Source organism: Maniola hyperantus, chromosome 4 (assembly GCF_902806685.2).
Source record: "Maniola hyperantus chromosome 4, iAphHyp1.2, whole genome shotgun sequence".
Taxonomy (NCBI): Eukaryota; Metazoa; Arthropoda; class Insecta; order Lepidoptera; family Nymphalidae; genus Maniola; species Maniola hyperantus.
Window position 1 is genome coordinate 3,342,054 of NC_048539.1, and position 14,720 is coordinate 3,356,773.

Genomic DNA, 14,720 nt, shown 5'->3' on the forward strand with positions numbered 1-14,720 from the left:
ATTTCATTCAAGATAATATCATCATCATCATCATCATGATCAACCCATCGCCGGCACACAGACCACGGGTCTTTAAAAAAAAATTATAGACTAGATTCAGCCTAAGATGGAGCGCGCTTGCCTAGAAGATGCCTATTCACTCTTGACTTGAAGGTACCCATTTTGTAATTGGAGAGAAAAACTGATGCTGGAAGGGTGTTCCAGATTTTAGCGGTTCGAATTCACTCTTAATCGGTAGCTCAGGGGTTCGATCTCGGGTAGGTATGCACCTCTAACTTCTCGAAGTTATGTGCGTTTTAAGCATTTAATATCATTTGCTTTATCAATTAAGGAAAACATCGTCAGGATAGCTGCATGCTTGGAAATTTCCATAATATTCTCAAAGTTGTATTAAGTCTGTCAATCCACACTAATTGGGTATTTGACTCTAATTTTTTTATTACTTTATTATAAACTAGGATAAAAATAATGACGAAAACTGAAAAAACTAATTAAATCGAACAAATAACAAAAAAGTTATAAGCATTTAAATATTTCTGATTAGACAGAGATAGCGATATAAAATTATGACGTCATTGTGACTAATGCCATAGTAGCTCTAGCTTCGTGCGGTTTCATACAAATTTTCGTTTTGCGAGAAAGGGACAGAAGACCCTCCCACTCCAAAATTAAAATGCCTGTAACTTTGTAAATCTTTGTTGGATTTTAATATTTTTTTCAGCGTACGTCATTATTTTATCCTAGTTTATAATAAAGTAATAATATTAATCAAATTCAATAGTAGTAGAATACCCAATTAGCCAACGTGCCTCGTCCGCGCGTCGTACGTGGCACGGCCCGCGCTCGCCACGTGCTGACATAAATCATCTCTTAGGCGTAGAAACTAGAGAGTTACAGTACGCGCCTGAAAGTAATGTACATCGGCTTTTAGAATGACATTTCGGCTTTGTAGAGCGTTGTCTCTGTCACTCATACCTAAATGACGTTTTGTCGGTCTCAACGACAGGGACAACGCTCTACAAAAATCTGCTATCTCCTCCTAAAGGTCGATGTACATAACTTTCGGACGCGTACTGTAGATAATATATTTGTGTACGGTTTAGATTATATAGGGGTGTTTTTTTTAAACTTATTAGCCATGTTAAATGACTAATATTCCCCTTTCCTCTCCAACTAAGCGCCAGGCTTGTGCTAGGATTAGGTACGACAATAGTGCAACGGGCGGGGTTTGAACCGTCGGCCTTTCGGTTTTCAGTCCACTCCTTTACCGGTTGAGCTATTGAGGCTTGATTAAGTTCACTTTGTGACCAAACCCCTATAAATAAACTAGCTTATGATCGCGACTTCGTCCGCGTGGACTTCAAAAATTTCAAACCCCTACTTCACCCCTTTAAAAGTTGAATATCCAAAAATCCTTTCTTAGCGGATGCCTACGTCATAATAGCTATCTGCATACCAAATTTCAGCCCGATCCGTCCAGTAGTTTGAGCTGTGCGTTGATAGATCAGTCAGTCAGTCAGTCAGTCGGTCAGTCAGTCAGTCAGTCACCTTTTCGTTTTATATATTTAGATTTGATAAATAAAAAACTGTTTGGTAATTTTTTCGTTCAGGTCAAGCAATTTCAAAATGAAACTCTGCGCTTTCGCTATTTTGCTGGTCGTTGCTGGAGCGGTCGCCGCTCCACAGGCCGATGTTGGTAAGAAAATAACCATCTACTTAAATTTCTTTTTGGGGTTCCGTAGTCCGTACCCGAAAGGATACCAACGGGACCCTATTACTAAGCCTCCACTGTCCGTTCGGCCGTCCGTCCGTCTGTCGTGAACTGTAACAGGTGGAGAGTTGAAACTTTTACAGAATGTATATATTTCTATTGCCGCAGTAATTATAAATAATAACAATTTCAAAATGGCCACGATGACCATCTTGTACGATGGTACTTACGATGTGGTACGGAACCCTTCGTGTGTTAGTCCGACTCGCTCTTGATCGGTTTTTTCAAAGATCCTGCAGAAATTTCTCAAAATACTGTTCCAGTGGTTTACGTTGTTGGGAGAACTTAAGCACGAGCAAAATCTAGTTTATTTTTTTACTTTATTCGAATACAATAACTTGTAATAAAATTAAAAAAAAAATAGGGCTAACGCCTTAACTGCAATCTCACCTGGTGGTAGGTCTAAGATGAAAGCGGACTAACCTGAAAGGTGTATGGCAGTTTTTACTCAACCCATACCCCTTTGCTATCTAAACGGCATCGTACCGGAACGCTAAATCGGTTGGCGGCACGGCTTTGCCGGCAGGGTAGTAACTAGCCACAGCCGAAGCTGCCCACTAGACCAGACCAGAGAAACTTTAGAAATTGTAAAATTCCAAGTTTTCCCTAATGGGAATCGAACCCGGGACCTCCCGCTAATAAGACCACAGCACCACCACTGCGTCAGGTAGGTAGGTAACGCTTCAAAACGCAGCATTGGTTTTTTTTAATTTTTTTTATAAAGAATATTGGCCATGTTAAATGACTAATATTCCCCTTTCCTCTCCAATTAAGCGTCAGGCTTGTGCTAGGAGTAGGTGCGACAATAGTGCAACGGGCGGGGTTTGAACCGTCGACCTTTCGGTTTTCAGTCCACTCCCATACCGGTTGAGCTATTGAGGCTCTTTATAGGTTTAGGGTGTACCTATGTTGATGCCAGTCAAGAGTTTCTCAATTCTCACATAATATTTTTACACGATAGGTATATCTATTTTCTATTGTTTGTTTGTAGATGTAGCACAGGGCCGCATCCACGATATGTGGGTTAGGGAATGGATGAGAAGATTGAAAGAATATATCCATGCCAAAGAATTGGACCCCATGATTGTTGAGAAACGTGATTTTCACTATGTCCTCGTTCCAAGGTAATATAATATAGTTTTTGATGGTATATCTTAACAAAAATATAATATACCTAACTAGCTGATTTACGCGACTTCGTCTGCGTATAGGTTTTTAAAAAACCCCATGGGAACTCTTTTTTTTCCGGGATAAAAAGTAGCCTATGTCCCGTAGCCTTCCCCGGGATACAAGCTATCTTTGTACCAAATTTCATCAAAATCGGTTGAACGGTTGGGCCGTGAAAGGCTAGCAGACAGACATACAGACACACTTTCGCATTTATAATATTAGTATGGAAGTATGGATAATTAACAATTCGATAAAAAAAACTTAAGTCTAAATTAAAACTACTTATGAAAAAAAAATGAAATTCAATCAACAATACAGCGGCAGAAAATATTGTACATTGACCTTTAGAAAGAGATTGCGGTTTCGTAGAGCGTTGTCTCTGTTGTTGAGATTTTTAATCTTCGTAAATAAGTATTATAATACTCAATGTTTTTTGATGAAAAATCGTTGGTTTTTTTAAAAGATTGTTTCACTTATTACCACTTGGGATGCAGCTGATGTATCTGCACAAGTTGCATCCCAAACAAGCGACCTGCCCATTTTAAGGGTTCCGTAGCTGAATGGCAAAAAACGGAACCCTTATAGATTCGTCATGTCTGTCTGTCTGTCTGTCCGTCCGTATGTCACAGCCACTTTTCTCCGAAACTATAAGAGCCATACTGTTGAAACTTGGTAAGTAGATGTATTCTGTGAACCGCATTAAGATTTTTACATTTTTTATTATTATTTATTTTTATGCATCATAGTTTTTGAATTATCATGCAAAATGTCGAAAAAATACGACTACTACAGTCGTATTTTTTGTTACAACGGAACCCTCGTTGCGCGAGCCTGACTCGCACTTGGCCGTTTTTTTTAAATTGTTTCATGTATAACCACTTGTTTATAGACAAGCGGAGGCTAAAGGCACCATCAGAGACTTGAAAGTGTCTGGTGCTAGCGACTTCGATTGTGAACACCTTTCGTATAACATCCTCTTTGGCAGACTCGACTGGAACTGTGTACATCGTGGAGTCAGGGTATCTCTTGGTAAGTGTTTTTTTTTTTGTAGCTGTTGCCCGCGAGTTACAACCGCGTGCCGCGAGAACTGTCTTTTCTAGTGGGTTTTCGAAAAAAAATCTTTCATACAAACCTTGTCTTTACAATAACAAACATAACAAAAAAGTATTTAACCAATTTGGCGCAGTAGTTCGGAAGCTATGCGCGTACATAGGTACATTTCAGAGCTTCATTTTTATTTATTAGATAGATTTTATATACCTATCAAAAATGAGTTGCAGACCGCAAAATTGATGTTTTGAACTAGCTTATGCTGGCGACTTCGTCCGCGTGGACTACACAAATTTCAAACCCCTTTTTCACCCCCGTAGGGTTTGAATTTTCAAAAACTCTTTCTTAGCGGATGCCTACGTCACGATAGCTATCTGCATGCTAAATTTCAGCCCGATCCGTCCAATAGTTTGAGCTGTGCGTTGATAGATCAGTCAGTCAGTCAGTCAGTCACCTTTTCCTTTTTTATATATTTAGATAACCAGTCTAGTGCATAGTTACTTCGAGGTCGTTGGTTTCAAACTCGCACCTTCGTCCGCGTGGATTTAGGTTTTGGGTACTCTTTAATTTTCCGGGATAAGAAGTACCCTATGCTATGTCACTCTCCAGGTCTTTAACTATATCCCATAAAAAAATCACGTCGATCCCTTGGGCCGCGTGATTGGAGGACAAACCAACAAACAAACACGCTTTCGCATTTATAATAGGTATGGATAGTGATTATAGCCAGATGTGGTGTGCGATCACTTTAGTATTTTAATAGTATTTTTTTTTATATTTCAGGACACGCTGACATTGAACTTATTTATGGTGATAGATGGGGCAAAGTTGTAGGAAGCGGAAGGCAAGTGTTTAATTACATAATAATATATAAGACATGGTCAAAATTCCTCAGTGCTTGAAGAGCAAAGTCTTCGAACAGTGCATGTTGCCAGTGATGACATAATAATTATATATATAAAAAAAAATATGGATCCGAGACATGGTCGCTCAATATGGGTCTCATAAGAAAGCTCAGAGTCACTCAGCGGGTGATGGAGAGAGCTATGCTTGGAGTTTCTCTACGTGATCAAATCAGGAATGAGGAGATCCGTAGGAGAACTAGAGTAACCGACATAGCTCAACGGGTTGCGAAGCTGAAGTGGCAATGGGCAGGGCACATAGTTCGTACTACCGATAGACGTTGGGGTCCCAAGGTGCTGGAATGGCGACCTCGCACCGGAAGACGCAGCGTTGGAAGACCCCCCACTAGGTGGACGGACGACATCAGACGAGTCGCAGGGAGCCGCTGGATCCAGGCGGCGCAAGACCGTGGCGTGTGGAAGTCCCTACAAGAGGCCTATGTCCAGCAGTGGACGTCTATTGGTTGATGATGATGATGATGATGATGATGATAATGATGATGATTATGATGATGATGATGATGATGATGATTTAATACCCTACCGGCAAAGCCGTGCCGTCAAGCGATGTAACGTTTCGGTGTGATGCCGGGTAGAAACAGATCAGGGGTATGGTCTTTAATGAAACTACCTTACCTCTAGGTTAGCTCGCTACTATCTTAGACTGCATCTTCACTTACCACCAGGTGAGATCGCACTTAAGGGTTAACTTGTATAGGAATAAAAAATAATAAAAAATCATCATACTTAAAAATCACACATTTTTTTAGATTCCTATCTAAAAAACATGCAAAAACAGATATGTCTAAAACAGCCTATTTCTTGAGTTTGATTAGATAAAATTATTCAAATGGGAATCAAACTACGCTTACTTAAATCCGCTCCCAATGTTTATTGTGATGTATTTTCTGGTGAATGGACAATAATTGTCCATTCACCAGAAAATACATCACAATGAATTATTCATAAAAAAACTGTGCGTTGATAGATCAGTCAGTCACCTTTTCTTTTTACGGTTCCGTACCTCAAAAGGAAAAACGGAACCCTTATAGGATCACTTTGTTGTCTGTCTGTCTGTCTGTCTATCAAGAAACCTACAGGGTACTTCCCGTAGACCTAGAATCATGAAATTTGGCAGGTAGGTAGATCTTATAGCTGACATTTGGGGAAAAATCTGAAAACCGTGAATTTAGGGTTAGATCACACAAAAAAAAAAATGAAATTGTGGTCATGAACTAATGATTAGTATTTTCAACTTTCGAAGTGAGATAACTATATCAAGTGGGGTATCATATGAAAGGTCTTCACTTGTACATTCTAAAATCGTGCAAAATGTCGAAAAAATACGACTGTAATACGGAACCCTCATTGCGCGAGCCTGACTCGCACTTGGCCGGTTTTTTTATATATATTTAGATTTTATAAAATATATTTTATAAAATATATAAGTTTTCCTATATGTATATTTGATTGCTTCCAATCATTATTATTTACAGTTGTATGTTTATTGCAGTGCGGAGGTCAGAGACATCCGTATAAAGGGCCATGCTCTTCTTAAACACGACGTAACCGGCCGGCCCTGGATCTCCAATATCAATGCCGAGCTTGACGTTGGCAAAATTAAGGTAATAAGAATCTTCCCGCCCGTCTGTCACACTGGCGTGGTCCGTCGCGAAATGGATACCCATCCATAAATTCTAAAGAGGGGCTAATAGGGGTCTCTATCCATTGAGAAAAGCTAGTATAGGGCTCTCTCTGTTACGTAATCCTATCATCATCATGATCAACCCATCATTGGCTCACTACAGAGCACGGGTCTCCTCTCAGAATGAGAATGGTTTGGCCATAGTCTACCACGCTTGCTTGGATTGGTAGAATTTACACACCTTTGAGAACATTATGTAGAACGAGAGTGCCTGAGAAGGCATGCAGGTTTCATCACGATGTTTTCCTTCACCGTTTTAAAACAAGTGATATTTAATTACTTAAAACGCACATAACTCCGAAAATTTAAAGGTGTGTGCCCGGGATCGAACCCCTGACCTCCGATTAGAAGGCGGACGTCCTAACCACTAGGCTATCACAGCTACGTAATCCTATACAAATTTCAAATCCTGTAAAAATTAAATAGATAGGTTGCCTGGAAGAGATCCCTTTAGCGATATCTTCTTATAGGGCCGCCTTTGCATACTACGGCTATTAGATTAAGATCCTTGTATGTTTTTACTATGTTTATTTGTGTTGTTGTTGTGTGCAAATAAATAAATAATAAATATATAGATCTTATGAACTTCTCTCCATGGATCACTATGAAAGAGCTCCATTCGCTCATTCTAAAATATATATAGGCACTTTTCGGTACGTAACGAAATAACACTCCAGCAATTTCAACACAACAATAGGTAATAGAAATTTCTAGACACTGGACAGTTTCATACTGCTAAGTGCTAACGAGGTTATTAATTAAATGCACACTAACAAAAAGTAGGTGTTTTCTGGTACACATGATACTTATTGTTAAAAAGGGAATGCGTTTTTTTTTAAATAAACAAAGCCTGATAGAAGACAAGCATGCGCGGTAGAAATATAATATTTTGGCCTGAATAAAAATTAGTGTGTACGTTTTCATAAGTTTAACACAATTTTTAAGTTGGTTAAATAAAATGAGACTTACCTATATTATTTGTCAATAATTTCAATCCATACATGACAGAAGGGCTGGCTCATTTTTTGCGCAACGGATCAGCCTGGCTGTCCAGCGCGGAAATGCAGCTAGTATTCTTGGCACTATTCAACACGAGCATGATTTATATAGTAATTAGATAAGGCTAGCTTTAAGTTTTATTGTAATAAAAAAAAATCCATACTAATATTATAAATGCGAAAGTGTGTCTGTCTATCTGTCTGCTAGCTTTTCACGGCCCAGCCGATTTCGATGAAATTTGGTACAGAGATAGCTTGCATCCCTGGGAAGGACATAGGCTTCTTTTGATCCCGGATAATCAAAGAGCTCCCACAGGATTTTTAAAAACTTAAATCCACGCGAACGAAGTCGCGGGCATCATCTAGTTATTATATATCTCTACAAGCTGCTTTCTTGGATTCAAATTGTTTCCTCGCAAAATAGAGAAAAGAAGTTTCATTACATTTTGTCATTTCTTTTTAGTCTGACGTGAGAATTGTTGGAGACCGGGACTATTCCGAAGATGTCAACGATTTCGTGAACCACAGAATTCCAGAATTAATGGAAATATACAAGGTAAGAAATTTATCCCCACATATTAATACTAAAGCTTTTACTGAATTAACTAACTAATCCATACCGGTTTCGCTTGAGTGGGATTTTTGGAAATCAGTGAGAAGGTTCAAAATTCGAAAACATGTTTTATTTATTTATTCAGATACAAGTTAGCCCTTGACTGTAATATCACCTGGTGTTAAATGGTGATGCAGTCTAAGGTGGAAGCGGGCTAACCTGGAAGGGGTATGGAAGTTTTTACTAAATACCCCTTTGTTTTCCACACGGCATTATACCGAAACGCTAAATCGCTTGGCGGTGCGACTTTGCTGGTAGGGTGGTAAAAAACCGCCCACCAAACCAGAACAAATAAAATTTTAAAATAGTAAAAAATCCAAATTTCTTCTGCCGGAAATCGAACCCGTAACCTCCGCCTAATAAGATTACAGCGCTCACCACTAAGATAAGTCGTCAAAAAAGGTACTTCTTAATTTTTACTAATAAATAATAATTAGGTAGTGTCCTCGACTTCTCGATAAACGTCTCGAAAAAACAAGCCATTTTATGACCGAGTTTCACTCTGCTTCGATTGCGAGCAAATGAAAATTCGAGCAATTTTGTAATGACGTTGTACAGGTCGGGAGACCAACCTCATCATGTGCAAAATGTTACTGGCACTATAGGAATTATATACCTACCTATATTTTTTAGTGGCATGCATTGTGTTATCTGATAGATTCTTGTTAACCTATAAACACTTTATGCACAAGAGCATGAAAAGCACTTTTAGTCCGCTAACAGCCAGAGGAAGAAGAACTTTACGAGTAAGAAATGAAAAAGATATTTTTTGTACTTAAGGCCCAAGACACGGGTCTGCCTGCGAAATTCAAATTTAATTTGGTATTTCGCAATAATGAGTTAGCTACTCGTGAGCTACTCACAAATTAGTCATTATTTTGACTAATTTCTTAAACCCGACACTTTCAAGTAAAGATTTTTATATAAGCCTGTGAAGATGATACTGCTAGGGGCTCAATTTGAATGCCATAAGCCTACTTTATAGTATAGGTAAGTTTACAAATTGCAAAAAACCAAATTAAATTTGAATTTCGTGGGCAGACCGTATCTTCCACCTTAACGGTTTTTTAGATAAAAATACGGCAGAATTTTGTCGTCACAGCATCCCATCCGCACGCCGGCGACACTTCCTCTAACAAGCCCCTCAAAATAGAAAGCTAATATTATTATTATAGCTACCTAACAAAACTTTTTTTTCCAGATTGAAATTAACACCATTGTTGGAGAAGTCATCAAAATCGTAGTAGAAAGGTTACAGAACAGGGATTGAATTATTATCATCAACAATAGAAGATGGCATTTTAGAAACAAGTCTGCGTTATACAAATGGGAATAAATATCTAATATGCAGTTGTGCTACTCTTTTCATTTCAATTTGTTCTTAATCTTTATTATTGTTTTGTGCTTAATTTATTTTGTTTAATTTATTTGACAAATAAACTGCTAAACTGAATTATTTAAATTATAATTTATGTTTTATTTAATCACAAGCAATTTTTCACGAACTCGTACTGATTAATAATCTAAATATTTAAAAGGAAAAGGTGACAGACTGACTGACTGATCTATCAACGCACAACTCAAACTATTGGACGGATCGGGCTGAAATTTGGCATGCAGATAGGTATTATGATGTATGTAGGCATCCTCTAAGAAAGGATTTTTGAAAATTCCACCCCTAAGGAGGTAAAATAGGGGTTTGAATTTTGTGTAGTCCACGCGGACGAAGTCGCGAGCATAAGTCTGTTTATATAAGACTAGTTTATGCTCGCGACTTCATCCGCGTGGACTATGTCACGCCTATTTCACCCCTTTAGGGGTTGCATTTTCAAAAATCCTTTCTTAGCGGTTGCCTACGTCATAATAGCTATCAAAGTCAAAGTCAAATGATTTATTCAAAATAGGTAATAAATTACTCTATTCGATTGTCAGTTGTTGGATTTGTAAGATATAGTGGTGATAATTATTACGCAAACTTAAAAACTAAAGCAACGAGGGTTCCAAACGCGCCAAGGTCTGAGAAGAGTCCACAACAAACTCATATCTGCAATCTGCATGCTAAATTTCAGCCCGATCCGTCTAGTTGTTTGAGCTGTGCGTTGATAGATCATCTAGTACTAAGATAGAAGCGGGCTAACCTATAAGGGGTATGGCCGTTTTTATTAAACCCATATAATATTATAAATGCGAAAGTGTGTCTGTCCGTCTGTCTGTCTTTCTGTCTGCCTGCTAGCATCTGACAGTCCATCCGTTCAACCAATTTTAATAAAATTTGGTACAGAGATAGGTTGCATCCCGGGGAAGGACATAAGGACTTTTTATACCAAAAAATCGAAGAGTTTCCATGGGATTTTTGAAAACCTAAATGCACGCTGACGAAGTCACGGGCATCATCAGCTAGTTGATTATAAAGAAGATATTATCGGAGACTTGATAGTGATTATGTACTTTTTTTTAATATGAAAATATTACAATAAAAGAACTGTAAGCTAGCTTATCTAATTACTATATAAATCATGCCCGCGTGGAATGGTGCCAAGAATACTGGCTGCATTTCCGCGCTGGACAGCCAGGCTGATCCGTTGCGCAAAAAATGAGCCAGCCCTTCTGTCACCCGATGAGGCTATTAATCGCGGTGAAATTTCTCGTAAAAAAATTTTTGCACTAAGACTCCATGGCCCCAGGGTCTCCACGGCAAACGGAACAAAATGTAACTTACAAATAATGTTTTAAAATACCTAATATTTAGACTAAAACTGCAACTTGACGAAATAATAATACTATGCAAGCAGGAACTATAATAATTATATACCTACCTAATACGATAATTTTAATCTTTAGAAACTTTCATATAATCGATAAGCTGACTATATTTATGTTTTTGAAAATGCCGTAACAACTGGGATAAAATGTAAAAATATCCCATGTCCGTATTCTGGATGCAAGCTGTGTGTGAAATTTCGTCAAGTTTAAAACGACCTCTCTGTGTGCGTCGTGGTCTAATAAGAGCGAAGTCCCGGGTTCGATTCCTGGCTGGTAAACGAAAGAGAGATTATATTAGCCATGTTACCGGGGTGCACCGACCCGAATACTGCTCTTCCCCTCGGATGCCCGATGCATTCAAAAGGGACCAGCAGAACCCAGGCACACTGGGAGGTTACCTGGCTGGCACCCCGAGGTACGGAACCCTAACAAAACGACTTTGACATACTTTCTGTTGACATAGGTAATGAGCTTGTTTTGGACAATTATTAATCATGATGCATAATACTTTACATTACTTACCTAATTTGATCAATCAAATAGTAATCTCAAAATTACGATAATATGGTACACATGTAATCATTTGGGAATATCTCTCCATCGGATTAAAGGATGTAATCGTGTGTTTCGTTTGCTATAAATATGGGTTACAATTATTGCAAGACCATTTCATAAAGAGGAAAGGTAAGCATAACTTCTTAATCAGTTATTTTACCTGAATTATTACAATATTTATCTTCTATCGAAAATGTAGTAGTATTTCACGACTACCAAGAACGCAAGAACCACTATGCAAGAACCATTAAATATTTTAGGTTTGCAATTTGTTGCAGTATGAATACGAACCTATAGTACGCGACAGGTTGAGATAGCAATCGGGGCATGAGGCGAGGGGATGCCCCGCACGCCCACACGTCAAAACTATAAAATAGTTCTTGGGTTTAGGTTTTTTTAAACCCAAATGCGACAATGCAAAAGTACATATCGTTTTATACAACTGTATATTTAGGTCTGTTATATTTTTATAATTTTAATTTCAATTTATTTCCGATGTTTTTTTTTTAGTTGAAGGACTTTCACAATGAAATTCGCTGTGTTCGCTTGCTTACTGGTCGTCGCAGGCGTTTCCGCCTTACCTCAGGATGTCGGTAAGTAGTTCACATTACGATCGACCTAGAGAGCGTGTTATTACCTACATAGTATTGGACTAAGAGCCCATGAAGGCCAGACCTTCGTTATTTTATAAAAGCTGAAAGTTTCTGTGTGCATTGTCCCCAACACAAGGAGGAACGATCAGCGACTATGAAGTTTGGATCGTGGTGGCTTTGGCAGGTACCTAACAAAGACGTATAAAATCTTTCGTCGAAGTATAAAGTCTAATTTTTTAATATTTTCTACGGAATAGTACTTATTAGAAATCACGTCATACATTACCAGATACTTAGTATCGTGGCAACCCTCTGCCAGACACCCTTCAACTTTAACAATAACATTAAACTTTAAGGGTATCTAGCAGAGGGTTGCCACGATATTATCTTTAGTGTCTGGCAATGTCAACGTCGTCAGACGCAAGCCTATTTTGCAAAAACAACCTCTATGACACATTTCACCGCCTGAAAAAAGATCCGACCGACAGACACTTCTTACCTACTTAATACTTAGTATATTTATAGCTTTTAATTAAGGAAAACCAATGAAACATCATTTCGTACCTACTTAATTGATAAGAATCATCTAAAACAATTAATAATAGGTACTAAATTTTATGATGTTACAGCTACAGGTACACAAAATAATGTAGATAGAGTATAATTATAAATTGATAAAAATTGATAAATATTTAATTAATTATTTGAATGTTGATAACTCACGATTAAGTAGGTACGTAATACGAAACGTTGATTTGCATATACTTACAGGGCGACAAGGCTATCTTGGCGCGTGGCGAAAATCCGAACTAACGTTGCCGTCAAGTGTCCCATTTGCTCTTATTTGAATAGTCGCCTTTGTTCTCCAACAGCGCCCCCCTGTCAATGTCATTCAAGTGCCAAGAGAGCCTTGTCGCGCTGTAAAACATTATCCATCTCACTTTTGAGTATGTTCCGTCCGTAAATGTACATTGGAACAGCATTCACTTGAATTCTACTTAGAGCGACTATAAAGAGCGTGAGCATATTGAGCACTCTTAAGACACATTACGCACGGTCAACTAGTCGCCCGGCAACTCAGTCGACGGCAACCGTTAGAATCTGTGATTTATATGGAACTCGAACTGCTTGCGCATAGACACGGCAACTTCCAAATAAATTACAGATTCTCGCAAAGTCCCGCAAATTGCTAAAGCACGTGGCCGCCATTTTAGCGAGTAGTGACGTCACACTAGACCGAAGTGTCGAGCAAACAGTACCGTTGACAAAACTGTCGGTAGAGTACGTATTTTGGGTTGTGAATAATTGCAAATTCACACATTTTGTTTCGTTTTTATTTGTTACTAGCGACCCGCCCCGGCTTCGCATGGGTGCAATGTAGATACTAATGTGGTATCTCCAGCAAATTGGCAGCGCACGTGGGTAACCTGTTTGCTTTACACTTGATATTGTGTGAGAAAGGCTCACCTTCGGTTTCGCGAGAAAATCAAGCTCGCGAAAAGGGTTTAGGAAATGTATTTTTGAGAAAAAACTACTGAGTTTATTTTTGCAAAGTATAATTATTTCACCTAATGAATAAATGAACTATGTTTAAACTAACTAACTTTAAAATCAATTTTTTTTTCAATGTTTTAAATATCAATAAACCTAGATAATGACGAGATAAATCGATATAATACTTAGTTTTGAGCGTACAGTATCAAATAATGTAGTAATTACCCTACTACGTTTGTATGAAGAAAGCACCACCGTCCTGAGCCCACCTAAGGAAACCTTACTGAATTGCTGTAAAAAGCTGTCGTGGGTGACGTCTGAGACTGGGGGCACACGATGCGTTGCGGCGCCGCACCGCAAAGATTTCACCGTATCAGCGGGCACACGAGCGGTGCGGCGCCGCAACGCGGTTATGTCGCAGCGGCGCCGTAGAAAAAAAATCGAAATGAGCGAGCGTGTGTCCTTCCTTGTGAGTTGTGACGCATAAACAACTGAGCAGTGCCGCTCCGACGATGTCGCAACGCATTCACCCCTTCCCGCCTCGTCTCGGTGGATGCGGCGCCGGAGCGCATCGTGTGACATGCCACAGTACCCGTAGTACAAGATTTTACGTCTCACCAAACGAAACCAAATTCGAGAGTCGAAATACTTCCGCGTTACAGTAAAATGGACCTAAACAGCCTTGAATTGAAGTCAAATTTTCAATGCCACTGATTTTAATTTCGCAATGTTTCCGCTTGGAGCGCTGGCTGTAGAAGTGTAGACAAACTTGAGCTTTAAAACAAGGCGTTTAAGATCCAGTTTACTGTAACGCGGAAGTATTTCGACTCTCGAATTTGTTTTGGTTTGGTGAGACGTAAAATCTTGTACCTACTACGGGTACTGATATTTCTATGTAAGACGACGTAACGACACCGCTCCGGCGCCGCAACGCATCGTGTGCCCCTGCTCTAAAGGTGTACAATCTTTCGTTTTACAGCTCCATCACAAGAGCGTCTGGTGGACAAATGGCTCGTGGATCGCTTGTCGATTTTTCGCGACTTTATCATAAACAATGGCTTAGAACCCTTTATCATTGAACATTGGGATTTGGACTATGTCCTTAT

General features: G+C 39.0%; 1 protein-coding gene across 1 annotated transcript; it reads left to right on the forward strand.

Annotated features, from left to right (window-relative positions):
• Positions 1–1,614: 1,614 nt before the first annotated feature.
• LOC138404783 (uncharacterized) lies at positions 1,615–9,652 on the forward strand. Its single transcript, XM_069509826.1, has 7 exons — positions 1,615–1,696; positions 2,763–2,895; positions 3,831–3,970; positions 4,775–4,835; positions 6,407–6,518; positions 8,060–8,152; positions 9,411–9,652. The coding sequence occupies exons 1-7, from the start codon at positions 1,627–1,629 to the stop codon at positions 9,477–9,479; spliced, it is 678 nt and encodes a 225-aa protein (XP_069365927.1). The 5' UTR covers positions 1,615–1,626; the 3' UTR covers positions 9,480–9,652.
• Positions 9,653–14,720: the final 5,068 nt, after the last annotated feature.